The 26,733-nt window shown below is 42.2% G+C and overlaps 1 protein-coding gene and 1 long non-coding RNA gene across 2 annotated transcripts in view; one reads left to right on the top strand and one right to left on the bottom strand.

The window, feature by feature from the left end:
* Nucleotides 1–16,398, bottom strand: part of LOC105198804 — a 36,649-nt gene extending 20,251 nt beyond the window's left edge. Inside the window, exon 1 of the long non-coding RNA XR_850897.3 lies at nucleotides 14,501–16,398. This is a non-coding gene — a long non-coding RNA (uncharacterized LOC105198804). The remainder of the gene's footprint in view (nucleotides 1–14,500) is intronic.
* LOC105198803 (homeobox protein Hmx) lies at nucleotides 1,358–22,883 on the top strand. Its single transcript, XM_011165642.3, is given in 4 exon segments — nucleotides 1,358–3,576; nucleotides 16,394–16,728; nucleotides 19,086–19,738; nucleotides 19,740–22,883. Coding segments are annotated over 4 exon segments (1,842 nt in total). The 5' UTR covers nucleotides 1,358–2,965; the 3' UTR covers nucleotides 19,983–22,883.
* The last annotated feature ends 3,850 nt before the right edge of the window (nucleotides 22,884–26,733 follow it).

Raw genomic sequence — 26,733 nt, 5'->3', positions numbered from 1 at the left:
TGCGCGTTAAAATATTTAATATTGTCTCAAGCAGACAGATCAAAACCAAACCAAAAATGTAACTAAAGCGATTATGTCGAGCGACGCGCAGGATAGCGTCCCGAATAACACTAGCTGTTATCATTCGACGCGATTCGGGGAAATCGAGGATGCGTCTTTGAATCGATAACGTGGCACGTAACCCGGTAGGAAAGGAAGCGAGGAGAAGATGCTCACGTACCGTCTGTCTCGATTGCGTCCACTCTCGATTCGCATCACTTCGGCGGCATATCTGGTGTCGCGCCACAGGAACACTTCTATCCGTTGGGCGACGAGAGCATCTTTCGACGCGTACGTGTTTAACGTACTTGCACGCGCGAATGCATCGTGCTAATACACCAACGTGCATAATGCGCGTGGGTACATAACGAGGAAAAGATGAACAGAGAGAGAGAGAGAGAGAGAGAGAGAGAGAGAGGGAAAGGAAGGGGGAAGAGGAGAGGGACGAAGAGAACCGGTAAATTAGGTGGGTATATCGTGCGGTTGTAGACGAGGACATTGGTACAGAATATGTAGGTACACAACGTGTGGTGGCTAGCATCGCGCGCGCCACGGTAGGAAGAGACTCGACGAGAGGCGGCGAGCTAGAAGGGTGGCGAAGAGAGGGATCGGCGGGAAGCGGGAGGGCGGAGGGAGTAGGCTATAAAGGCTAATTGGTTAAAAGCTCACCACTGGCTGCAGGCTTAAATCAAGATCTTGGAGTGTTATAATGGATAAGTAACACGGCGTGGCACGGCCACCGCCACCGGGTTGTGTGTTACCCCCCCCACACACATACACACACACACACACACACCCATACCCGCACACCCCCCAACGTGTGTACCCCTCCCCCCGTTTCTAGCGTTCGCCCCTGCCCTTCTCTCCACGTCGTCTCGTCCGTATAACCAGGCGCCCGTGGCGCGGAACGTCGAGGGCGAGTATCTTTCGAGTTAAGGACGGCGCGACCGACGCGATTGGTCCGCGGCGAGGGTTACCCCGGCGGGTAGTCGTGTGCGGCGCGAGTCATCGATCGCGCCTCCGTCCTATGAGGAATCCGGAAAGCCAACCCCTGGCAAGCCGTAGGCCCCGCCCCGCCACCTACCCCGACCGCACCGACACCCCTTCCGGCAACTTGCAGCTTAGCCGTCCTCCCCTCGGCAGAGCTCCACTACCTTCCTCCCCCTGCTCCGCGCGCGCGTCGCAACGTGTGTCTCCCTCCTATCTACCCGCTGTCTGCCGTCTTCCTCTGACACTCTCTAATTTATCTGCTCGCCCCGTTCTAGCGAGCGGTGGTGTGGCGGTGGTGTGGCGGTGGCGGCAGCGGCGGCGGCGGCAGCCACCCTTCCCCTCTCCCTCGCTCGCATCCCGCAGTCTAGCTATCGCGCGCGACGCGCAATAACTACCCCCGCGTGACTCTCGAAGCGTGACTTCGAAGCGTTCTTTCTCTCTATCTTACTCCCCGTCGCGCCGCCGCTCCGCCGCGCCGCCGTCGCTCTCTCCCTCTTTCTCACTGTTGTCGCGCCCCTCGCGCCTCTATCCTCGCGCTCCTACCCTCTCGTCCCAAGTGTGTATGTGTGTGTCTGTGTGTGTGTGTGTGTATGCGCGCGCGCGCGTGTGTTACGCGTGTGCGAACGAGCCTCTCTCCTCATCCGTGTGACCTGCGGTTTCTCCGGCGTTTTCCTACCCTTAGTAGCGCGAGCACAGTGCATCCATCCGCCGTAGCCCGTCACTCGCCGCGAAGCGTACCGCGGGACACGAGGGTGCTGCTTGCGCGCCGCTCTCTTTCTAACGCGAGCGCGCGCGACCGAACGCATTGTCAGCGCGCGCCGACGCTCTGACGACACGCGCGCGAGTCGAAATTCCGACGCGAGGCGACGCGACGCGACGCGACGCGACGCAACGCTACGCTACGCTACGCGACGCGACGCAACGCGACGCGAACACATCAGCCTCGTCTGCACGAACCGAATCTGTGACTTTCTTATCAACTACGAACTCTTCTCCGTCCGAACGACCGGGCTGATACACGTCTGAGCTCCTTCCGTTTTCTTTATATCGTTTCGTCCTCATCCGACGCCGCGGGTGATTTCGCGATACGACGTCGTCGTCGTCGTCGTCGTCGTCGGTTTGTGACGAGTGCGTCGGCGATCAGTGCAAGTGACTTGGAGAGATAAGTGATGGCACGATAGAACATCTCGCCTCACGCGGGAACGCTTACACGACACGGTAAAGGACGGTGAAAGAGCGGAAAGCGGAAAGCGAAAAGGAGAGGACCAGTTTGCGACGTGTCAGGCTGGAGCGGACATGTACTGGTGAAAAAGCAGAGAGAGAGAGAGAGAGAGAGAGAGTAAAAGAGCAAGGGGGTGAGAGAAAGAGAGGGGGTGTAGCGGTATAGGTGGCGGAAGGACGAGATAGGGGGAGAGGGCGACTCCGCGAAGGGTGGGCCATCCAAGTGTCTTGTCTCCTATCATCCTGTCGTCCAGGGTATCGCTTACGAATGTCGCGCGATCGAGCGATCCGCCTGCGATCCACGACGACGCGCGAGGACGTCCTGGCGACGGCCGCGCATCGACTATCGACGAGCCGACGAGCCGCGATCAACCTCGTCGTCTGAGTCAACGACAGCTCTACCGCGCTACACCTGCGTGTCCTTCTCGTCTTCGTCGTGGATATGCGATCGTCCGAGGTGGAGAGTCGACGCCGGGTCGCGTCGCGCGAGGCGACGACGGCGGGCGCCGCTTAACCATCGGCCGCTCGACGTCGGGTATCTCTTCGAATATAAACGAGGATCGAAGTGTCGACAACGCGCCGCGGCTACGCATCCTCGCAAACGAAAGCTCCCCTGTCTCCCCCTTTCAAGATTCGTATCGGGCTAGCTGGGCTAGCCGCGGAACAAGTGCCGCAGCGAGAGATCTCCCCGACGGCCGACCGGCCGGCTCGAAGAATGTCCGGCGAGACGGAGATCGAGGTGTCGGTTGTGTCGGAGGAGGATCTCGAATTGGAGGGATCCAGGAGCAGCTCCACGCCGGCGGAACTGCTGCTGCAGGAGAAGAACGGCAAATCCGGCTGCGGCCTGAGCAATCATCACCATTCGTTCAGCTTCGACACGGTGAGCAAGCCGGCGCTCAGGCCTGCCTGCAATCCCCAGTACACGTCCTTCAGTATCTCCAGCATCCTCGGCAGACCGGAATCGCCGCCCGTCGACTCGACCACTTCCACGGGCTCCGGCGAGAGGCAGTCGTCGGACGTCGACAGGACGTCGCCGCTACCGTCAGCAAACTCGCAGAACTCGCAGAGGATTCCACCGTCGTGCGGCAGCCCCGGCAGAATCACGTCCTCGCCCACGTCTCTGAGACTGTCGGGCGGTCAACGCGGTGGACTGTCCACTACCGGTCACCCCCCCGGGCTGGAACCCAGAGCCAATTCCGCGAGTATCGGTATCGGATGTGCCACCAGTGCTACCAGTCCAGCCGCGACCTTTTCGCCACCCGGCGATGCCTCTGCCAATCCCCTACTAGGACATCAGGCGTCGGCGGACCTCGCGATGCTATCGAGGTAGGTGGTCTTGGACTTGATTCCTTGGATATGACGGACTTTCGGCCTGGCTTTATTTTGTCGCGTTTCTAATTTTCACAAATTTCTAAAGAGCTCTTCTCCTAGCTCCCGGACGAAACTCTTGAATGATTAAGCGCCTAAATAGCTTTTTGTAAAATAATCGCTCTTGTATACTCGTACCGAAACTTTGGCTGCGTTCGGACAGCGCACTATTAGAGCTACTCTGTCATTTTATCTTTATTCGATCATTAGACGTAAAATAAGGATAAACGACGTAATAGCGCCGCTAGCACGCTCCGCGAACGCAGCCTTCGTCAATAAATATGTTTCGTTAGACATTTCTCATTGTCATGATTTGCAAAAAGTATCCCGCTTTGGTTACAAATAAGATTTGTATCAAACGTTGCTGTGATCATCAAAAGTTAGATGATTATCAATCATTCAACTTTTGATATCAAATTACGTTCACACGATTGTCTCGCATTATGTTACATCCATGAAAATATTTAAGACCAAAGCGACGATAATGACTCTTCTATCAATTGAATGACATCTGCATTATTTACGTATGTCGGAAAATATTTTTCACCTAAATACAAGGTTGTCATTGAATGACGATAACGCATCAATCGAATGTTTACATGCGTCCTTCTGAGAAATGAAACATAAATAATGAATAGAATGTTTTGAATGTCGCGTACTTTCATTCGACTATAGTTTCTTTTAAAAAGCCTGTTTTCCGTAAGAAAGAATAATTACATCTGTCGCTTCATTTTCCAATATTACATCTGTTGAAATTTTGATGGCAAAAAAGAAGCAAAACATATTCGAACTTAGATAAAGAATAAACAATTTTTGTCTATCTGCGCTTCTCGACACTTCGATTCTCTTCGACTTGAATCGATAATTGAAACCTTAAAAACAATTGGCGCATCAAGAGTTGTCTCGAAACAATCAGTCTTCTTTCTCTTTTAACTTGAAACAATTTCCATGACATCCTATAAGTATACGTAATATAATCGCAAAGCAGCCTCTCGGCAGGGAATCCGTGAAAGTGAAGCCCCGTGTTTCTAAATTCAGTCTTAAAAACGATTAGCGGTGGAAGCTTCGGATTATTCTCGCGAACGACGGGATCTCATTTGTACCAACACTTACACGCACGTGTCACGGAAAAACAGGAACAACCGATTTCAATGATAATGCGATATTTTTTACCACGAACACGCGTCGCGAACACGTGTATCGCGCGCATCGTTTATTCGTGTGCGCGTTGCACGCGTTGCAATACCGTTACATTAAACTCAGTCGGATGCGGCAATGTGACCTTCGATTTTATACGTTGGTCCCGCCAAAATAACTGACCGAAATTCGAACCTTCGTACTGATCGGCGATCGTCATTCATTTCAGCGCGTAGAACGGTACGTCAGTCACCCGAGTATAATACATAAACACGTTGATTTCTATTTATACAATTTAGTGTGTATTTATAATACGCGGTCGGCAAAATGTTCCTAGCGGGCATTTGTAAACGGAAAAAATAAAAAAAATGAGAGAGAGAGAGAGAGAGAGAAAGAAAAAGAACCTCTCTGCATAATTCAACGATTTAAACGCCATCGTTTAACGGCTAATTCAATGGCGTCGCCATTTAATATTAATGCAAAAGTGTCGGTAAATGGAGTTGCTAATACTTGCTAATGATTAATTAATTCGTAACATCGTCGTTATTCATATTCGCCGCTCGCGTAATTGGCGGAATTGTTGAATAAATTAAGACCGCGCCCTCTCTCAGGCAATTAGAAACTCCGCCGCGCTAGCGTTTTCCACGATAAAAACACGCATTCGCAAAGCTTTGGCCCGAGAGATTCGACAACACCATTGCGATGGATTAATATCCGACTGCTCGCGCCGTTATTCGCATAATTTTACACGAACGCGCGACGAGACGCATTTCGCATTAGCGATATATAAATTACACTAACTGAACACTAACGCGCATTATCATTTGTTAAGAGCATCAATTTGATAAAAATTGAGACAACTTAAATTTTCGCCATGTGCAACGTTATAATTATCGTAAAAAAACCTGCTAAACTGATACAAAAAAATACATTTTTGTAATGATTAAAAAATTATAGCTCTGTCTTTCATTTTCAATCACAATTCGAAAGAAGCTGATTTTTCCTCTCATAAAAGGATATTTAAGAAAATACATTTTTTCCAGTAGAAGGTCAATGTCCTGGAAATATCTCAATAGCAAAACTTTGTTTTCAGTTAATTTCTCATCTCGACTTTGTATTAAGTAAAAGTTTATTAAGGCTCGCTTTTGTCAAGAAGCTTAAAAGTGAGAATTATTAAGTCGCAACAACGATGAGTTTCGTCGACATGTTTGACCAAAAAAAAAAAAATTGACTTGAAACTATTGTAAAAAAAAAGACCGAGGTATTTTTCGAGACGAAGGCGCAACGCCGTGTTTCTGCACGAGTCGAATGTCCGCGCCCGTCAAGTTGGATTACCGGGCGACCGGGCGAAAAGGGATGTATCCCAGGGTCTTCGCGGCCGTCGTGGACCGAAGATTTCCGTAGGCGTGAGCTCACCCGGATCAAGATACACGACATATTGGGGGTGGCGAAACGGTAAGGGGTAGCGGCAATGAGTGAGCGCGTGCGGTGAGGATTATATTATGTGGGAATGGACCGACGAGGGGACCGTAATGGGCCTATTAGGCTGTCTCATTTAATAACAACCGTAGCAACAACATCACCCTCTTACATTACTTACGTTATTTAAGAGGGCCCCCGCGCGCCACGCTATCGGATATATCTACGAGGAATCTGAGCACGGCACTGCGCGCCGCAAGGGCCGAGAGAGAGAGAGAGAGAGAGAGAGAGAGAGAGAGAGAGAGAGAGCGAGCCGGGAGATTCGAGGGTTCGAGATGATTTTATCAGATTTACACCCCCTTCCCCTCGATTGACGGCCTACCCCGTCGCTCCCCGCCCTCGCCTCCCTTTCTCCTCGCCGCTTTCCGTCCTCGCCATGCTTGGCTGCCGGCGCGACGGCTGCGATTGCTTGTTTTCCACCCGTTTACCATTTGATTAAGTTCCACTCGTATGCACCGTTAGGGTACACTTGACTAAACGAGAAAAGCCTCGTTGAGCCTTGCGTGGCCTGTCACGCAAAACCAACTTATCGCGGCGGGATAAATGGTAAACATTAATAAGCAGATTTTCTTTTCGCCAAAAGCACTTGGATAACTGCATTTCTACTGACAAATGAAACTCTTTTGACACTCCCAAGTGTTGCATCATCACCCTTATGGTCAGCGAAATCCCCCAAATTGTGCATTTATATTGTATAAATTACATTTCCATTTGTATTTTGTATTTTATACAAACTGTACAAATTATTTGTAAGTACTTTTTTTCTTTGTCAAATCTATCAAGAATTTAAGGATTAATGCAATCGAGCATTAATTCATTAAAAGCTGAGCAAAGCGGCAGAGTCACAGTAGTATAATAAACACTATTATACTTATATACGCAATGTGCAATAATATGTAAAATAACCGACTCGTTTTCCTTTTAAACAACGCCATTGAGAAAAGTGCAAATCACGCATAAAATGAATACAATGGCACTAGAAATTTTCAGATAATGCACGACATAATTCACGCATCACACAAAGGGCCGTGGAAGAGGGCCGCGCGTGAGGGTCTCGCCTGTAATAACCGCTTCGCGGCGATACGTAAAATTACAAATCGCATATATTCCGTTCGGATCCATTTACGCGTTTAAATGCAATTCAACAAAAATTCGCGCGGCGGTATTGAATTACGCAATGATCGCGCGCTCGCGCCATTTTCGCACATACGTACGTACATGGACACGCGCGCACGCAAAACGCACGTATCCCGGGCATAATTTCGCAAGCACGCTAATTAACGTCACGAGCAACCGAAATTCACTGCCGAAACGCGCGCGTCGATGCGAGGAGGGGTAAAAAATCAATTAGGCGTAGAGTGCATAATGGATGCGGATGAAACGCCGTACACGTATAGTCCAAGGTTAAGGAGCCTAAGATTCCCTCGAGAAACGGGCTACCTATCCCGCGGCCCATTTGCTGCAGCCCTTACGTCTCTTCCGGGAGGAAGTGCGCAAGTTCTAGGCTCGATTTATTATTAAATCGCCGCTCTACGCCAGCCTGAGATTCTCGCTCTCTCCAAGGTCGTGGAGAGAGAAGTTGGCGCCATGCGATCTCAGCAGAGCACTATCCATCCTCTTTATATACATATATACATACATACATATATATATATATGTGATATATATATATGTGTGTATATATATATATATATATATATATATATATATAACTGAACTGATCAAATAATAATATTTCTCCGCAGAGGAGTAAGTACGCGCGCAGGGATTTACGCGTTGGATACGCCCGGTGTACATGCGCGCTTTATGAAATTGTAACAATCGCATCCGACTCCTCTTGAGCCGAAGGAAAGTGTACTTTCTGATACTATCTTTAGATTTGGCACGTACATTCATAGATAATATTCTGGAAGCCACGCACCTTATTGGACATTGTAACTCCATCATCGACTCCAAATTAAATTAATTAAAATCAATACGTACGTCAAATTTCTAAAGAAAACAATCGTGTACCTATCCTTGAAAATTATGTTAAACATACAGAAATGATTGGATTTTATCGCGGGCCCTGTATTTAAAAATAAAGTTAATTAAATATACGTTTCACACACGCGCGCCCATCTTGCTTGTCCTCAATAGATTTCAGGCGCGATCCCTTCATACTTCTGACGCGGAGCATGACAAAAATATTTTTTGCTCGATTCGTTCGTGATTTCGCGAAGGCTTATATTCAAAAATGTTACCGCGATAGGACCGCGAACGGAAGGATTCGTCCGATATAATCCGCGACAGAGACTGCCTCGTTAATTACAGCGCTGATGAATGATTCGTTAATTAGGGTGGGATCGCGCTACAAGTTTCAAAGGAAGATACGATAAAGCCTATTGTGTATGATCGCCTATTCGCGAGCAATATGGATGTTTCGACGTTGGGAACAAATGCTCGGGATGAGCGATGCGATGGTAGCGGTCGTATGGATCATGGATCGTAATTGCGCCGGAATACAATTCTCTCCGATTTCATTCGACACCGTTTCGTCTATGAAGTAGCGAATCCTTGATTAAAGAGTCGCACGAAGGGAAGACACACGCACACGCGACTGGCATAATGAGTCTAAAGTAATTATAAATATGTAATTGCCTATCTCTTGCGTGCCGACGCGTTGCCTTTCTAATGCAATGAAAAAAAGTTTCATAATAATATTAATCATAGATATTAGTTACTCTAAGCTTTGGTAAAATATTTTCAATTATTTCAATAAATATTTAGTATAACTGTTTAATAACCGATTACTGTTTGATTTATTATTGATATAATTACCAAGTATTGATAATAACTACCAAATGTATAGTGAACTAGTACTATACGCAACAATTAAATATTTGATCAATGTAATCAAAAATAATTTTACTTTTCTGAATATTTAGTAACTTATACCAGATTTGATAATACTTACTAAATATTTTGAAAAATAAAATTATTTTTGGTTATATTGACAAAATATTTCATTGATACCATTTCACTATATATTTGGTAGTTGGAACCAGATTTTTTTTCAGTGTAAATATTTAATTATATTAATCAAACGTTTAATGAAATTATTTTACCCAACTTTGATTACCAAACTCTTTTTTCAATATGCAAATCAATTTCAAATAATTAGTTGTATCTCATTCCTTCGTAAAACAAGTTTTTAGAGTTTATTTAAGGATTTATGTATGAATAGACATACATTTATAATAGTGATAATTTTTTTAAAATACACATCGAGGATAAAATTATTGTTGTAAACATGGAAATAAAACTGTTGTTCCGCCTATCGCAAGCCAATAATGTAATGAAGCCAACTAGTGGATTTAGCCGAGCGCTTTGAAAGCCAATAAATCGTTGTTGAATCATCCTGACGACGCTTTATAAGACGATGCAGAATAACAATTTCATCGTGTTGCAATAACATGCATGAATAAAAAGAGAGAGATAAAAGTATTTGAAATAAACAAAATACACAGAAAGAATATACAGAAGAGTGCTTCTTAACATTCTCTATGAGGCGATGCAACAAACATAACTTGAAAATTTATCGTATCCATCTACTTCTTTTCTCTTTATTTCTTCTCGTTAATATCCGATAATCTATTTTTCGCTGTTTTCTTTGTCCTCTCGTTTTTATTATTTTTCTTTGTAAAGCGCACAGCGTGATGATCGCATGTTGAGCATATACAGATTGCAAACCGCTTTGGGCGCACTTTCGCTAGCGAACGCGATCGACTTCTCTTTCTTCGCTGCGCTCCTAACTACCCTCGGTGTAACGATACACGACGAAACGTATCGTATTACGAGCGATCGTTAACGGTATAAAGAGTTTATATTTGAGAATGGCACTTACTGAACGCGCAAGCAGAGGTAGAATAATAATCAATACAAGCAAGCGGTATAGCACGTCATTGAAGACACGGAGGGAAAGTTTTAACGGAAATACCCAATAAACTCGCCTCGTATTAGAAATATGCACGGCTCTAATGAGATTAGAGTCAATGAAATCTTTTAACAATTTCTTCATTATTAGCAAATTGTAAATGAATTAAAATATCTAATTTTTCAATAGATTTAAATCGGACATCGGAATTTCCCAGAAATTGATGAAAATGAATTGAAAATATTGTAATTACGATGATTTTAAATTTGAGAAAATATAAATATGGTAATTTCAAAAATCTATAGATTACACAAATAAGAAAGTTTAGATGTATAATATTTAATAAGATAATATATTTAATCAGCCATGGCATTGAAAAATTTTGTTCCCGACTCATAAGCGATGAAACGCCATCAAAATTATATTAAATGTTAAATGTAAAAATATGAAACACAAAATCACAAAAAGCTGTAGAAAACTGAAAACTAGAAATAAAATACGAACGCTCGAATACTGGCGCTCGAAAGATCGTCGACGACAGAAGAGATCTGAAGTGAGTCACGCGAGTCAAGTGCATGCTCGATGACCTAGAGAGACTCGAGAGAGCGCGTTAAAGGGAGGTATCGGTTGAGAAGAGTCCTTCAGTGCCTACCTATGTAGAGAGAACTCGTAAACCTAGCTGAGTGCTCGCGGCTACCTAAGACGTAAGACCTGCGAAATTAGGCAGTAAAAGGTGGTGGATCTCTCCACCGAGAGAGATCCGAGTGTTTGGTGTTTATACCTGCTCCTTCAAAGAAGGGTCTCTGAATGCTTACAAAACAGACGGTTGTCAGATTTCCTTTATCTTTTCCGGGGCATTTGTGTGTGCCCCCGGGCCATCGTGCCATCGTGCCATCGTGCCATCGTGCCATCGTCTCTCCTCTCCCGTTAGCCGCGCGAAGCCTTCTCGAGAATACCTCGATATTTCGTCCCGATGCTGTGCCGGGAGAATCGTGGGGAATTAAGAAAGAGGCGCGTCGAAGATCGCGTGTCGCTCTGAGGAAGAGTCTCTCTTAATTCCTCCTTTGCTTCGCTCCCAAACAGCCTCATCGTCGTTATATTGTGTTATATTTATCGCCCAGTGATAAACACGATCGACACGTGTGGAGTCTCGTCGACGCGACATTGATTCCGTAAAGCGTGAGCATCGTCGATTCAGATATATAGGCCCGTTAAAAGAGAGATCGATTCAACAACTATGAGAAAGAAAAATTTGGCTAAATCATCTTTTACTCGAGAGAAAAAAAAATATGCGTACTTTGCAATGTATTTGCTATGGAACTCAATTGAACTCGAGATAATAATATCAAGTTGCAAATTTTTTCAAGCAGACGCACATAGCATTGATCGACGTTTTTACAAAATTTTAAGAAAATGTATTACGTTATCTGAAGATGAAGAGTGAAGGATATTTTTAGATATTTCAGAATGAAGGTACAGAATAAAAAATCTAACCGACCATTAGACTGACCGAAACCTTAATGAATTGTTTACCTATTTGTTTACATATTCGTTGTTACGAATGATAGGCGCAACTACTCGTATGATAGCGACGAGATAGCGAACAGAGTCAAATGTGTTTTCGCGTGGTGAGCGCGTATCGAAACGAGATCAGATCGCTTGTCGCAGACAAACTGCGACGGGGAAGCGAGGAAAGAACACGGGAAAGTACTAAGGCTTCCGAAGCCTCCTCGGCCCACATGCCTGACCAACCGGCTCTGCCTGCCAATATCGGCCAGTCGGATCCTGCTTGCCTATATTTCTCTTCACCACAAATCGGTTACGCTTGCATTAAGTTTCCACGGCGCGTGCAGCTGCAACACTGGCGCTTAACGATCGGAAGTAATGATCGGAAAAGAGAAAGAGAGAGAAAATCTTTGTTAATCGCATAAGCGGCCAAATAAGAACCAGAGGACAACCGGCTGTGAAGACCCGATGACAGATTTACCGATAAACGATCTAAAGACCTCGACCGAGACAAAGACTAAATTCCCATTACTCCCAAAATTTCAAATAAGTTTTATTCATAAATAGTATTATTAGTCTGCCATCAACTGTGTATAGTCACTTTAATATGTTGAATATCGAATTTTCTCCGATATAAAATTTTCACTAGTAGATCCCCATCTTAATAAAGCATTGTATATAATTGAATTATACATACAAAATTATCGTGTATAATGCATTATGGGTAGATATTACCTAAATATTAATTATATTTACAAAATGACAAATGTTATTTTGAACGAGATTTACATCTTGGCAGCGCCGCATGATGCCGCATCGCGCCGATCAGCTCCGGTTACTGATGACCGGCACGGCGCCACTAAAAGCTTAAGTGCCGTTGACCGGTGACCGGCATGGCATTCAATGTTAATCAAGGTTTCCGCACGTCATTGTGCACATAAAGCTGCCACTAAATTCGCTACCGGAAGGGAGCGCGACGCAGGTATACCTCGCTCCTGGTCAACGCGACGATTTTCTCGAGAGCTTCTTGCTCTAAGCGGATTTTTGCTCTTAATAACCAGTCAAGCGTTTATTCGTAGCACATCGAGCTATTATTGCGGCGCAAATACCGTTTCCAAATATATTCCATTCAGTGGAGAGCTTTGCTTTCTCCCGAGTGGTTGAATAAATCCGAATGGTAATGGCCGACGGCTACGAGCGACGGCACTTATCCCAAACGTAACGTTCCCGCATGCTCCAACTATCCGTGTCACAGACAGGCTCTGCTCGTATTTACGTGTGACGATGGTTTGTAAATTCTTTCGTAAACAAGACTAAAGGTTGTACTCGACTTGCTTGCAGCGGACGATTATTATTATTTTTTTTATGTTGCGTATTAGATAATAAAACGGACTTTGTAATCTGCTTACCAAACTCTTGCTTATCAAACTCTTAATTACTTGATGTAATTTTTCACATCGCTTAACATTTTACACTATATAATTCAAGGATTCATGCATATTCTTTCATGTATTAAAAAATATTATGGTATACTAATCACATCGTGATAAAAAAAATTTATCCAAATTAAAATTCTGAAAGCAAAGTTCTTCGGTATTTAAATGTATGTAACATTTTTAAAAACTTCTCAGAAGCTTAATTAAAAGTTAAATGTCCTTTGTTTTCATTAATTTCTGATTCAGAAAGTATCTACGTTTCAACATTATAAAAGAGGAAAATCAACTGTAAATTGATCGATTCATCTTTAATTAACATCAAAGTGCTTTTGGATCGCCTGCTCATTTAAATGAGATTTATTAAACTGTACAAACTATAATTACATCTTTACATTGGAAATATATTGAGAAAAAGATACTTTAAACATTCTAAACAAATATGTAATTAAGCTCTCTACTTTCTTGCATAAAATAGTTTTAAATTTTACTAAAATTTTTTTCTTAAGAAAAAAAAATTTTCTTAAGAAGAAAATTTGAAAAATTTTCTTAAAAAGTTTTTTCTTAAAAATTTTAGTAAAATTTAAAACAATTTTATATTACAAAATAGTTTAAGTATATACTTTTTTTTTAATTTTTAGAATTTTTCTCTTTAGAAAAAATTATAAATTTTGTTTCAGAAAAAAATTCTAAACAAATATATAATTAAATTACTTTGTTATATAAAATGGTTTTAAATTTTATTAAAATTTTTTCGTAAGAAAAAAAATTTGTTTAAGAAAAAAAATTCTAAAGATTCTAAAAATATTTTTCTCACGAAAATTCTCTTTTTTTTTTAAGAAAATTTTAATAAAATTTAAAACCATTTTATATAATAAACTAGATTAGTTATATTTTTTTTTAATTAAAAAAGTTTTTTTCTTAGGAAAAATTCTAGTTTCTGAAGAAAAAAATTCTACAAATTTTCTAGAAAAATATAACTAAATTATTTTGTTACATCAAATGGTTTTAAATGTTACTAAAATTCTAAAAAAAATTTTTTTAAATCCTCAACATTTTTCTTAGAATTTTGTTTTTAAAAAAATTCTTAAAAAAATGTTGAGAATTTAAAAAATTTTTCTTTAAAAAAAAACTTCTTTTCTTAAAAATTTTAGTAACAATTAAAATTATTTTATATAACAAAATAGTTTAATTATATTTTATTAAAATTTATAATCAAATTTTACTAAAAATAAAAATAATAAAGTTCACCAAGTCCACGTTGTCCCATGACTATCACGATTTTTCAAATAAATTCTAAGAAAAAATTCTACGCGTAATTTTACTTGACTCTAATCTACTCCAATTTATTTTATTCGCCGTAAATCGCAAAAAATTCTTATATCAAAGTAAAAATACTTTTACGACTTACATTTCGATGACCACGTCGTTGCTCTCCTCGGTCGCTTCCATTACTGCTCACATTTTCTTGAGTAATCCATTATGGCACTTCCAAGCACTTTTTATCACACTTTTCTCACTTCGTGCTTTCGATTATGCACTTTTCGCCATGCGTTCTTTCTTTTCTACGTATCGATATTTTACATTTATCTCTCACACACACACACACACTTGCCGCTAAAACGCGGTATTTCGCGACGTCGTTTCATTTCACTGGGACGCGATCGTCGTTCGTAGCACGCTCGTTTCGTTTCGCCAGGACGCGACCACTTCCACGGTATCGAAAGATCCTCGAAAATCGACCGGGAAAAGACGTTGCTCCGCTCGTCCGTCGTTACGATTCGCGCCACGTGTCACGATACCTCGGGAATTTTCGCGAAGTCGTTACTCCGTTAGAGACACTTCCACATACTTATCACGCCACCTTGTGCTTTTCATACGTACACTTTTCGCCACGCATCTTCGACAGGCCGTCTATTCTTTCCGTCCTTTACCTACCCGAACGAAACACGTCTCCCTCCACACGCGACGCAATTACCCAAATGCGGCATTCCACGATGCTCGTTTTGTTTAAACGCCAGGACGCGAGCGCCATCCGCGACCACTTCCACGGCATCGAAAGCTCCTCGGTAATCGGACGAGAAAGACGTTGCTTTCCCCCTTCCCCACCCACCCGCCATTACTCCCCGCGCGTCGCGTAGGTACCATGGAATTTTTGCGAAGTCGTTACTCCGTTAGAGGCACTTCCAAGTACTTTTCCTCACGCTACCTCTCTCACCTTTCGTGCTTTCGATACGCACTTTTCGCCACGCATCTTCGATACGCCTCCTTTCCGTCCTTTACCCGTCGAAATGCCTCCTTTACACACGACTCGACGCTTGTGACGTAATACCCGAAACGCAATTCAGCGACGTATTTCGCGATGCCCGTTTCGTTCCATCAGGACGCGAGCGCCGTCCGCGATCACTTCCACGACACCGGAGGATCCTTGGAAAGATCCTTGAAACCGTTCCTGGGGCCCCACGAGCCTCTTATCGGCGAATTACCTTCTCGATCCGCGATCAATAACGGATGTCGAACGCGACCGTGCCGGTATTCGGGGGCGACTCGAGTACCCGCACGGTTGCGAGCCGAGTGTACCAACTGTTTAACAACAAAGTCCACATTAGTCGCTTTGTATCGATGCTCCGCATCGATAAGTACACGGAACGTACAAAAACCGCACAGTTACTAAAAAACATCCACGAACATCTTGTTGGAGCATTTCTTGACGCAGTAAATAATCCGATTGGGATGCTTACGCTGTTTACACTTTTTTCTCGCGACACGCTCGCGAGACCTAATATGCGTCTGACTTCAGGGCGTGCAGAGCAGGACGCGCGACCGTTCAAATCAAGTGTAAATAACAACACGGCGACACTCGGGACGGCGATGAGGGAGAGAGGAGGAGGAATGCCGCGCTCGCGATTTGCTTTTTTATTCACTTATAATCGCTCGCTTTTCGGAATGTTTCCCGACACTTTTTCCAAGTCAGGCTCGAAATATAAATACATACTGTTTATTTGACAGAACTAAATTCTTATTTAATACGAAATAAAGTTTTATTCGTAGGAAATAAACCAATTAATAAGAAAAATGAGATATACGATATTTTAGAGAAATGTATATTCCGTAAAAATTTAATTCCGTCATAATTAACAAATATCGAAAGAAATATCACGAGTAACATTAGTTTTTGAATATTTTCACCTTTTTTCCTCAAAATAATTTGCTCTCTCGCTGATTTTAATTATTAGTGAATCCTTGAATCTATATTTAAAGATTTCGAAGCATGATAAAAGAACAATATGCCGTCTTATTGCAGATTGATAGCGAGTCGATATCCAGTCGGCATCGGCGGGCTGTTCTACCCGTCGACGCTGCAGCATCTCCATCAGCAGCAACAGCAGCAGCATCAGCATCATTCGCGGCTGGCCGCCGCAGCCTCGTCCGCCCTCAGCAACGCCGTGCAGGTCGCTGGCCAATCGCCGGACATCGTCGACGCCGATGGCATCCGCGGCGTTCTACTCGGCGGCGCCGGCTGGCCGTTTCCATGGAGGCCGGCGCACGGCCTGCAGACGCTCGAGCATCCCTCACCGAGCGATGTGGTCGGCACCCTCAGTCGCGTCAGTCCTGCGTCCGCTTCTTTCCCGCAGCGAGGTGAGTTCGATTCCCTCTTCCCTTTTCTCCCTCCTCCGTCTCCCCCGCGTACCCACGCGGATCGAGACGGCTTATTAAGGATAATCCGAGGGAAAACGCACGCCGCGGTCGGAAGGAGATGTTAACATTGTTTCGCAACTGTGTGCTCTGGAACAAAAGTACAATAATAGGAAACGTCTTCCGTTTTTGGTCTTTTTTTCATCAAGTGAAAAATCCAAACACAAAAGGAACGAGATATTTTGTAATCTGATGTATCCTATATATAATAGAATTTCTCTCTCTAATAATTATATAATAATTAAATTATTCCATCAAAGAAGACTATAATATTTACCTATAATTATTATTTTAAGGACGTACTCTTCAAGAGAGATAAATAAATGAACGTTTCCAATTAGATAAGAATTTTATTCTCTTTGCTCGTGATGTAATGGCGCAAAACTTGATCGGCCTAATAAAAATTTTCTGCAGTCTCGATCGAAGAGAAATTCCAAAGATATGTCGGACACGCCAAAAGGCACAAACCGATATCTCGAAACGATTGAGACGTGGAACCGTTAACTCTTATAGATCGCGAAGAAAAGGCAAAAGAAAACGAGGGTTAACGCGGGGAACCTCTATAGATATACAGATATATTGTCTGCTTGCGCGTTATAGACGCGCTCGTGTGTATCTATGTGTATATCTTCGCGTATACAACTACGCGTAAGGCTTCCATGGCTTCCATCACGACAAACCAACGTCGATCGCCTTACCCGACGATCGTTTTGCTTCTGCCACCTTGCCTAAACACTTAGGCAGTTATCATTCCCACCTATATATGAACACATCTGCAATCAGGTCAGGTTCGACTTAGGTCGCTTAAATTTTTTAATAGTGCGATAATGATAATAACGATCGCTTAGTCATTTTTATTTTTACATAAATCCAAAAGGGGTGAAAATAAATTTTCTTCAAAATCATTAGTTTTATCGAAAATAAACAAATATAATTAAAATAATGGAGAAAAGATACTTCTATTTCTATATAAGAAAATATTTAAGGCTACATAAGAGATCAACAGATTTTTTAATAAATCTTGTTTTACTGGTAGTAATAATGATTCTCACTTTACGAACACAAAAACTTGAAAAGCACATATTTTTAAAAATATGTTCTGCTCGATTATATTTCCGGTATAACAAATATCAAATTATTGATTATAAAAATGTATCGTATCTGGTTTCGTTTCGGCCGACTTTTTGTCTGTGCCACAACGATCATTTGTGAGAGAAAGGATTAAACATCCTGCACAAATTTTAATGACACATTTTGTCGCTAAAAACATAACAAAACGATCGTATTCACCCTCGAAAGATTGTGTACGTTGCACGCGAATTAAAAGCACGGTGATAAAAAATATATTTGTAGTTGGAAATGAATAAATCGTTGCATGTTTTATTGTTTTCTTCGTATTCTTCACACATCGCAAAAGAGGCACGATGGTATAATGGTATTTTACACAAATATGTATGCATCGCAAATAATGTCATTGGATGATGCATTTGCATCGATAGCGGCATAGGGAATTCAATACGCAGCAATTATGTCAAAATGGATTAATAGAATATTAATTAGCATTCTATTAATTGATTAAATATTCAATACGGATAGAGAAATGTATAATGGCGATTTATCGAAGCGCGCGTGAGAGAATTTGTAAATCCAAAGCGCTTTCGCCAAGCTGATTGACGTATACGGATCACGTTTAAAAAGAAGAGCGATTAACGCGTTTACCTTTCTCTCGTTAACGGTTTTGATTATATCGATAAATGTGCAACGATGTGCCTTTCGTACTTTACATACGTAACAAATAACATTATTCGTTATATGATAGCGCAATTCTGATCTTTGCGAGTTTTGCGCCATTAATCAGACTTATCCCGCGTTACTTGTTAAGAATAATGCCGGTTGAAGGATAACGATCCTCGTAAATAAAAGATCTTCGTTTCAGTAACTTGCGAAACAAAAGAGATAAAGACAGAAAAATATAACTCTGCGAGTAACTATCGGCGGCTCCGGGTTCAAAAAGTGTCCGGAAGCTTTTGATTGCGAACAAAAATAAGTGTATTGTATTAAAAAAGGAAAGCAATTATAATTTTCTTTATAAATCATTATATATAAAAGTAAGAGAGAAAATTCGATTTGTATAGTGATACAATGGGATGGGATAATATTAATACTTGATAATTGATAAACGTGAAAATATATAGTTTGAAAAATTCCAAAAGAGCAAAGATAAAACAAAATTCAAACAGTAGATGCACGAGTGTCGAATGGACGATGATTGAAATCAACACACGTGTATCTTCCTCCAGACGAGCTAGACGACGACAACGGCGATGACCGTCTGCACCGCGCGAGGAGTCCGTCAAGCGGCGACGAGGCGCACGACGACCTCGAGGCTGACGACTGTGCGGATGCCGATGGAGAAGGCGAGTCTACGTCGACGAGTCTTCACGGTACTTCGGTAGGCGGTGGGGGTGGTGGCGGTGGTGGTGGCGGTGGCGGCGGCGGCAATGGTGGTGGCGGTGGTGGCAACGGCAACAGCAACGGTGGCCAAAACAACGTGCAGGTCGGCGTGGACGGTCGCGAGTCGAACAGCATAAAGCGCAAGAAAAAGACTAGAACGGTGTTCTCCAGGTCGCAAGTGTTCCAGCTGGAGAGCACGTTCGACATGAAGCGGTACCTCTCGTCGTCGGAACGCGCCGGCCTTGCCGCTTCGCTCAGGCTCACGGAGACTCAGGTGAAGATCTGGTTCCAGAACCGGCGGAACAAGTGGAAACGGCAATTGGCCGCCGAGCTGGAGGCGGCGAACATGGCGCACGCTACTCAAAGGCTAGTCAGGGTGCCGATCCTGTATCACGAGGCATCGGCGGGTAGCGGCACTTCCGGCGTGCCGGTATCGGTGACGGCGCCAGGACCGCCGGGACCGCCGGTGCCGTCGTCGGTAGGCGCCACAACCTCCGCCCTCGCACTCGGTCGGCGTCGGCGTCGGCGTGGGCGTCGGCGTCGGCGTCGGTATCGGCACCTCGTGCGCGCCTACCACGGCGCAGCCCATCTTTTACTCCCATCACCATCAACATCACCATCACCACCCGGCGGCGGCTCACGTGCAGGCGCATAGTCTCCTATCCCACCAGGTGCACCCGCAACCGCCACCTCCACCTCCGCCGCCGCCCAACGGCCAACCACCGCGGACGTCCTCGCAATAACACCGTCCGACGACTTACGAGGGTAGCGTGCGGTTGCTGCGGGAGACGACGACGACGACGACGTCGACGACGACGACGACGACGACGACGACGACGACGACGTCGACGTCGACGAATAAGATGATCTCCGTAAACTACGCGACGGTCGCGATGCCTTCTCCGCGCCTCTTGGCTGACCGCGCTGTCTGGCTGATCGACGTCGATGAGTGAACGCACGCACGATAATTAATCGGCAGTCGTGGACCTCCGATCGATCCCACGTCGTAATATCACGGACACGGCACGGCTGTCCCCTCGGCGGTAATTCGAGAGTCGAGAGCGTTGGAATTCGAAAATGCTTTTCTCTAATACGCATCTCCTCGCGATCGCATTAGACGATATGGATAAATGTGAGTATACGCGAGAAAAGTAGAGTTTTGATTCGCTTTTATATCTCAACTATGTAAGAAAAATTGTTTTATACAATTTCAATTGTACTTTATTGTGAAATAGGTGACACGTCCTAGTGATAATCTGATAATCATTTCATTAAAAAGATAAACGTGATTATATTTATAATTACTGGAGAAACTGATATATAAAATACATTTTTTAGTGTGTACATATTCATGTGAATAAAAGAATACGTAAAAATATTTTATTTATATAAATTTTAGTAGTACAACGTGACAGCAATAAATAAAATTACGTGCTCTTGTAAACTAAATGACTTAAAACTCTACGTTTTCTAGCCATCAGCTTATACTCATGTCTATTCACACACACACATACACACACACACACACACACACACACACACACACACATCTTCTGTTATTATCTAAGAAAATATGATCTCTTGCAAATCTAATTTGATAAAATTATTTTTGACGCTTGATAAAAAGGCTTTAAGTCAATTTGTTTACCTCAAATTAAATTATTTAAAAAAATATGCCGAATTGATACAATATATTATTGTTCCAGTAAATTGCCATAATAATAATATTATTGTTGATTATTATGTTTAGCTCCTGGAAAAGCAAGACATTTTGACTTATATCTTTTTCTACCGAGCCTTTTTCTAGAAATATTTGTGTTAGTTCGCGCAATTATGCAGAAAATTAAACTGTGATTATAATGATTTTGTGTTGCTTCCACGGGTGACGAAAGCTGATCACGAAGTCATATGGTTTCCCTTCCGGTTTGTCGCCGATAATAACAGTAACATCGCTCCTTGCTTCTGTTGGTTTGTCAGCGTATAAAGGGATGCAAAATTTCACGATACCGCAATCGACGGACGGAAATTGGACTTGAGTCTGCGATTATTCGACACATACTTGGGATCTTTGTAGATAGCATTATACATACATATACATATATATATTAATAGCGATTTTCTCTTAAGAAAGACGAATCGCTCGCGAGAGAATGAGAGAATAAAAATTTTCAAACCGTCCCTGATTGTGCGAAACCCGATATTTTAATTGTGATCGAACCGTTATCCGTTTCTCTGGTCGTTTCCCCTGTAAATAGTCTTTTTGCGCGAAGTGTAAATTCGTGTTTGGAATTCCGTGCGTCGAGGGGCACGCGCTGTGGGCCGGTGACCGGAAAAGCTCCGTTAATATAATTCAGGGATTAAAATGTTGGTGACAACTGTGGTGAGTTCAATTTTCGATAGTCGAGTGACACACGGAACGGATGACTCTGTCGCGGAGAAACGGATTTTCGCTCGACTACAGAAATTTGAACTCGCTAAAATTGCGCTAGTACTAATGCCTGATGTAACTGGGATTCGCAGTGGTTGTAAAATTGGACACACATGTATAACATATATACATAGAAACGCAGCAGACAGACACACATACATACATACACGCACACATAAGACACAGGCAGGGTTCCTACGATATATTCCACCTGTTGTGATAAGTATCTAAACGAATAATTTTATTAAACAGAACGGTAGAACTATGAAATATCGCCTCTCTCACATTATATATCACCTATCTATAGACGCGTCAATTAAGGAGGAGGTTCGCCGTACCGTGTTTTATACTGATATTTGTGATCCGGGATCTTAAATTATTGTATAGCCAATCGATTCGTAATCGCTAAATAATGATCGTTGAATCATACAATGCACGTCGTTCGAAGTTGGAGTTTTCTCTAGTCAAGATCTATATTGAGCTGATGTACACTGGCGAGATCGTTGATCTCGTTTACGAGATAATAGGCGAACGTTCCTAGATTCGATGACATTCCGCGAGATCGACGAACGGTCGAATAAAAATACGAATACGTTTGAATTGCGCTTTTTTTCTACCGTGGCGCCCATAAAGAGATAGCAGCGGGAACAATGGAACGCGTACCGGCGCGGTGTGGCGCGGCCGGCGTTCACATAAAAATCCGAGGTCCGCGCGGGATTAAAATTAATTGTTGTGCGGCTTCACAAGAGGCCCCAGTAACTAAACAAATTGACACAGAGATAAAACGCAGCGTTCGTCGCTTTCGAAATAAAATCAACGGGCAATTCTTTGATGGAACCGCCATTCGCACGGATCGAGTAGCGCGTCATTTAATCAAATCTACACTGATTCACATTTACTTCGCCGTCTGTGCTGTCTCGTATGCAAAGATGGAATCGAGAAAAAAAACTTATTAAGTGGAAAGATCGTTGATTCAAGTTTTATTATATTTTACAAATTTCTAGATTTCTTACGGATAAACGTCAAAAAGTATAATATTAAAAATTCTCCCAAAATTGCAAGTTAAAAATATTTTCTAAATCGTCCCTACGAAATCCTAAAATTTAAAAACAAAGATACACGTTCGTGATCTAAACTCTTTTCCATAAAAGCGCAATCGTTAATTCATAACCGATTTGCGAAAAGCTTATTCTTGAATAAACCAGCGAATTGTAAGTAACGAGACAGTACTTGAGAGGGAAAAACTTAAATCAAGTCATGCGTGAATCATTTCTTACGGGTTCGATTAATCGCGCTTCGAAAGGTTTTAACTTTAGAATCATCAGCTGGAACTAGGACGATGAAAAATAAAACGATCAGCGGAACTTGGACACACTCAGGGAAAAAAGTATGCGCAGATTTTTAACAGATATTCTTAGATATTTATTGAATATACGTTGCGATGCATTTCGCGTCTACCGTACGATTATTTTTTATCTTTTAAACAAGATTTTCTTTGCCTCCCGATAAATGTATCTAGAGATCTATATATCAGGATGTTGGGAAAAAATACAAAAATATTTATCGGACGTCTATGTTTATAGCGCGGCCTATCGCTGCGCAATCAAAAGCGCATACAATTACTCGCGCATACGTACTCGTCAAGTGCGTCACGCAGACGGCACGCGTACGCGTATTTATCACTCGTCGCATCCTACGCCCCGAAACGACGAAGCTGGCAGCGCGACCACGAGGGAGGACCGATGTGACAATGCACCTGCACCGCCCACATTCCGCATCCGCTGCACATGCAGCCGGCACACGCAGCGTATCCCGAATAACGTAAGTACGTGCACTTAAATCAACGCTCCGTCTCTTTTCTAATTCCTGATCTCTCCGAATGTTCTTATTTAAATTCCCTCTTTTTTTTTACGCCTTGTCTCTCGTTCAACATCCACTCATGTTCGTGCTTCACGCTCTGTCACCTTTCTCGTCGCGATTCTAGACGTTCATCTTATGTCACGCGCAATGCGCGGTGACTGTTCGTGAGTCGAACGAAAGCATCGATATATCGAGATGATATTGTTTAGCATCTCTATCCACTATCTTTTCTTCACGGTTGTTTTGTGAGCGCTCTGTATGATCGAGCTCGCGTTGTACAATTATCCATACTAGGATATACAGGAGATACTGGAAGATATCTCTTGGATATTGAATGACTGAATATATTGCGGGACATTTCGATATCCAACATATATTCGAGATGTGATCACTGCTTGTCTGTGTTGTATTCATAAGAATGAATTTGCAGATACGTACGGAAAATAATAAATTCCGATGAAATGTGAAATATAAAGATTTATTAAATGTATATCAATTTTTTTCTTTGTGACTATATACGAATTTTATTTTATACGAGACAGTACGCATTTCGTGACATGTGCAAAAAAAACTATTATCATCTTTACGGGTTATTGCTTTTATATAAATAATAAATTAAGTAAAAAAATTTTTTGTTTACGTGTATATATGAATTTACGATAATATCAAGAAGACGAGTGTCAAAGCGATACCAAGTCATTCAAGCAACGAGATTTTCAAAGTTTGTAACATCGTATAAGCCCGATCCATTTCCAAGATTGCATCGCACCTAATGGCTTCGCGAAGTCGACTGTACACAAAAATATATTTCGACAGATATATCGCAGATATATTGGAAACCATCCGCAAACATTTTCGCAAGACTTTTGTTGTTCATAAACGAAGAGCGAAAAACTACCTGTGTACAACGCGTCGTATTTTACAAAAAAAAGAAGGAAAAAAGAAAAACCGACCGTCTCGTTACGGAAAAATATCGAAATTGAGCGCAAAAAAAGAGAGAGAAAGACAGAAAAGTATGCAAAAAATTCAAATAGACCGATTATTATCTAATGTTCCAAACTGTTGAGTACCGATTACAAGATTAATGAGAGAGCTTTTACCTCCAACATTATCGTTCCTCGATATCGATAAATAGTGCGGTTAATTTTTCTGAATAAATTAAATACAAGTCTAAATTTTAATAATTAATAATTTTCGCATGAAAATAACATTAAAAAATAACGGGATTAATACAAATTTAAAAAGGGTAATATTATATCAAATCATTATTATTATCATTATTAATCCATTTGTGAAAAACGGAAGAAATTAAAGACGAATGTTTAACAATCGACATGTTACGCGTCTTAATCAAAGGTGATAGAAGCAAATAAAAAATTCAACATGCTAAAACCCAAAATACTTGCGGTAATAATGTTACCGTTCGCTCGTTTAAGAATGATTTTATCGTACAATATTAAGTGTTGGTGAGGAACGCTCCGATTTCATAATTTGTCTAAAGCTTATTATCTAAAGCTGCATTTTGATGCGTGACGTGTGTGCACCGATTAGCTAGCCCCTCGTCGTATTACCCCCCTTTTGAAGAGAGATTTTCCGGTTTTTAAAAGCAGATATCGAAATCGTGTTTGCCAAGGATCGAAAGTTCACCGGCTCATTGTCGCCGACAATCCGGAGTCTAGTTGCAGTCCTCTCGCGTCACCACGCCCCCCTTTTCCTACCGTATCGTGTCCCAGAGTAATTTAACACGTAAGGGGATGACAACGGACTCGAAACCCGCGTCCTTTTAAGGGCCCGTAAGTGATGATCATGTTACAGCACTGAATTCACAAAATTTGCCGGGAACAACGTTTTTCTCGTATTCTTATATCGATTATAGTGCTTGATAAAAATAAAAAAAGATTCGCACCTTTTACTTTTGCAATTAATATTAAAATAGATCGGTCTCGAGTATTTAGACAGAGAGTTTTCAGAGAGGAAAATTTCAGATAAAAATAAAGAAGATCGAAGATTTAATTCAATTTATTACAAACTGTTTCGAGGGAATTAACTTTCAAAAAATCTCCATCGATCTCGAATATTGCGTTAGACAAAGAGAACTTCACGTTCTACACATTACATATACGATAAAAGTCGCGTACTTTTATTATATCTTATCTCTAATAGGTCTGCGGTATTTATCTTGGAAAGTCATTAAATCGGTGATGGGTAATTACACGTCTCTCTTTAAATCACCGATATTACAGGGGACAATCTTGCTGTACTGCGTCATCCTCGAGACGTCATTCATTTTTATGCGTGACCCAAATTACCCTGATGAGATGCGGATTGATAAGAAATTAATTGTCGCGAAAGGTCGTTTAATTGCCTCGCAACCACGTCGATCGGCTAATCGAGTTAATTGCCGTGCGCGGGATAGACTTTGCGGCGATGACTTTGCGACAGCTGTAGTGACACGAAATAGATGACCGTCGCAGATGACGTCTCTCCTTCTTTCGGAGTAGGAGGGTGAGCGCAGGGTCGATTTATCGTGGCCCATTATCGCCGCCACGATCGTTCCGTGACCGTTATTACCTGCCCGTAAAGAGGATTCGTGGCCGGATAATTACTCTAATGGAATAATTTTTTGGAAAAATCTATCGTCGATGCCGCGAGTGCACACGACACGGCAACAACAAAGGCCACACCCCGGCGAAGAATCGGCGTCCGCGATCAGAGCCTCGTTAACCGCACGTACACGACCTCCAAAAAGGAAGCATTAAATATTAAAATGAACGACGAATACATGTATCGAGCTCGATCATCAGCACGTTACTAATGATAAAAGAATGTATAGTTCTCAAATTACAAAAATTATATAAGTCTCTCGATCAAGGAAGAATGTTTCGTTCATCGATCAATCTACAGCTTTTACGAACTTTGATTCTTCTTTTAAGATCGTGAAAAGAAAATTTAACTTTTTTTTAAAATTATTATACAATTTTATTTAAAATTATTGTACAAATTTAAATTGTTTATAGATGAAATTCTTTTGTATATAATAAATTCCTAAAACAATATTTTTACATAGACGTAAAAACATAAAAACCCATTCTGACAAAATATTTGACAAAAATTAAAAATTTTTTAAAATTACGGTTAACATTTCACTTTTAATATTACCACAGATCTTAGAATTTACTATAGTAAATTTTGGCTGGCGACATTTT

The sequence above is a fragment of the Solenopsis invicta genome, chromosome 11, assembly GCF_016802725.1.
Source record: "Solenopsis invicta isolate M01_SB chromosome 11, UNIL_Sinv_3.0, whole genome shotgun sequence".
NCBI classification, from domain to species: domain Eukaryota; kingdom Metazoa; phylum Arthropoda; class Insecta; order Hymenoptera; family Formicidae; genus Solenopsis; species Solenopsis invicta.
Note: the sequence above shows the minus strand (reverse complement) of the source record. Positions and strands in the feature narration are given on the sequence as shown.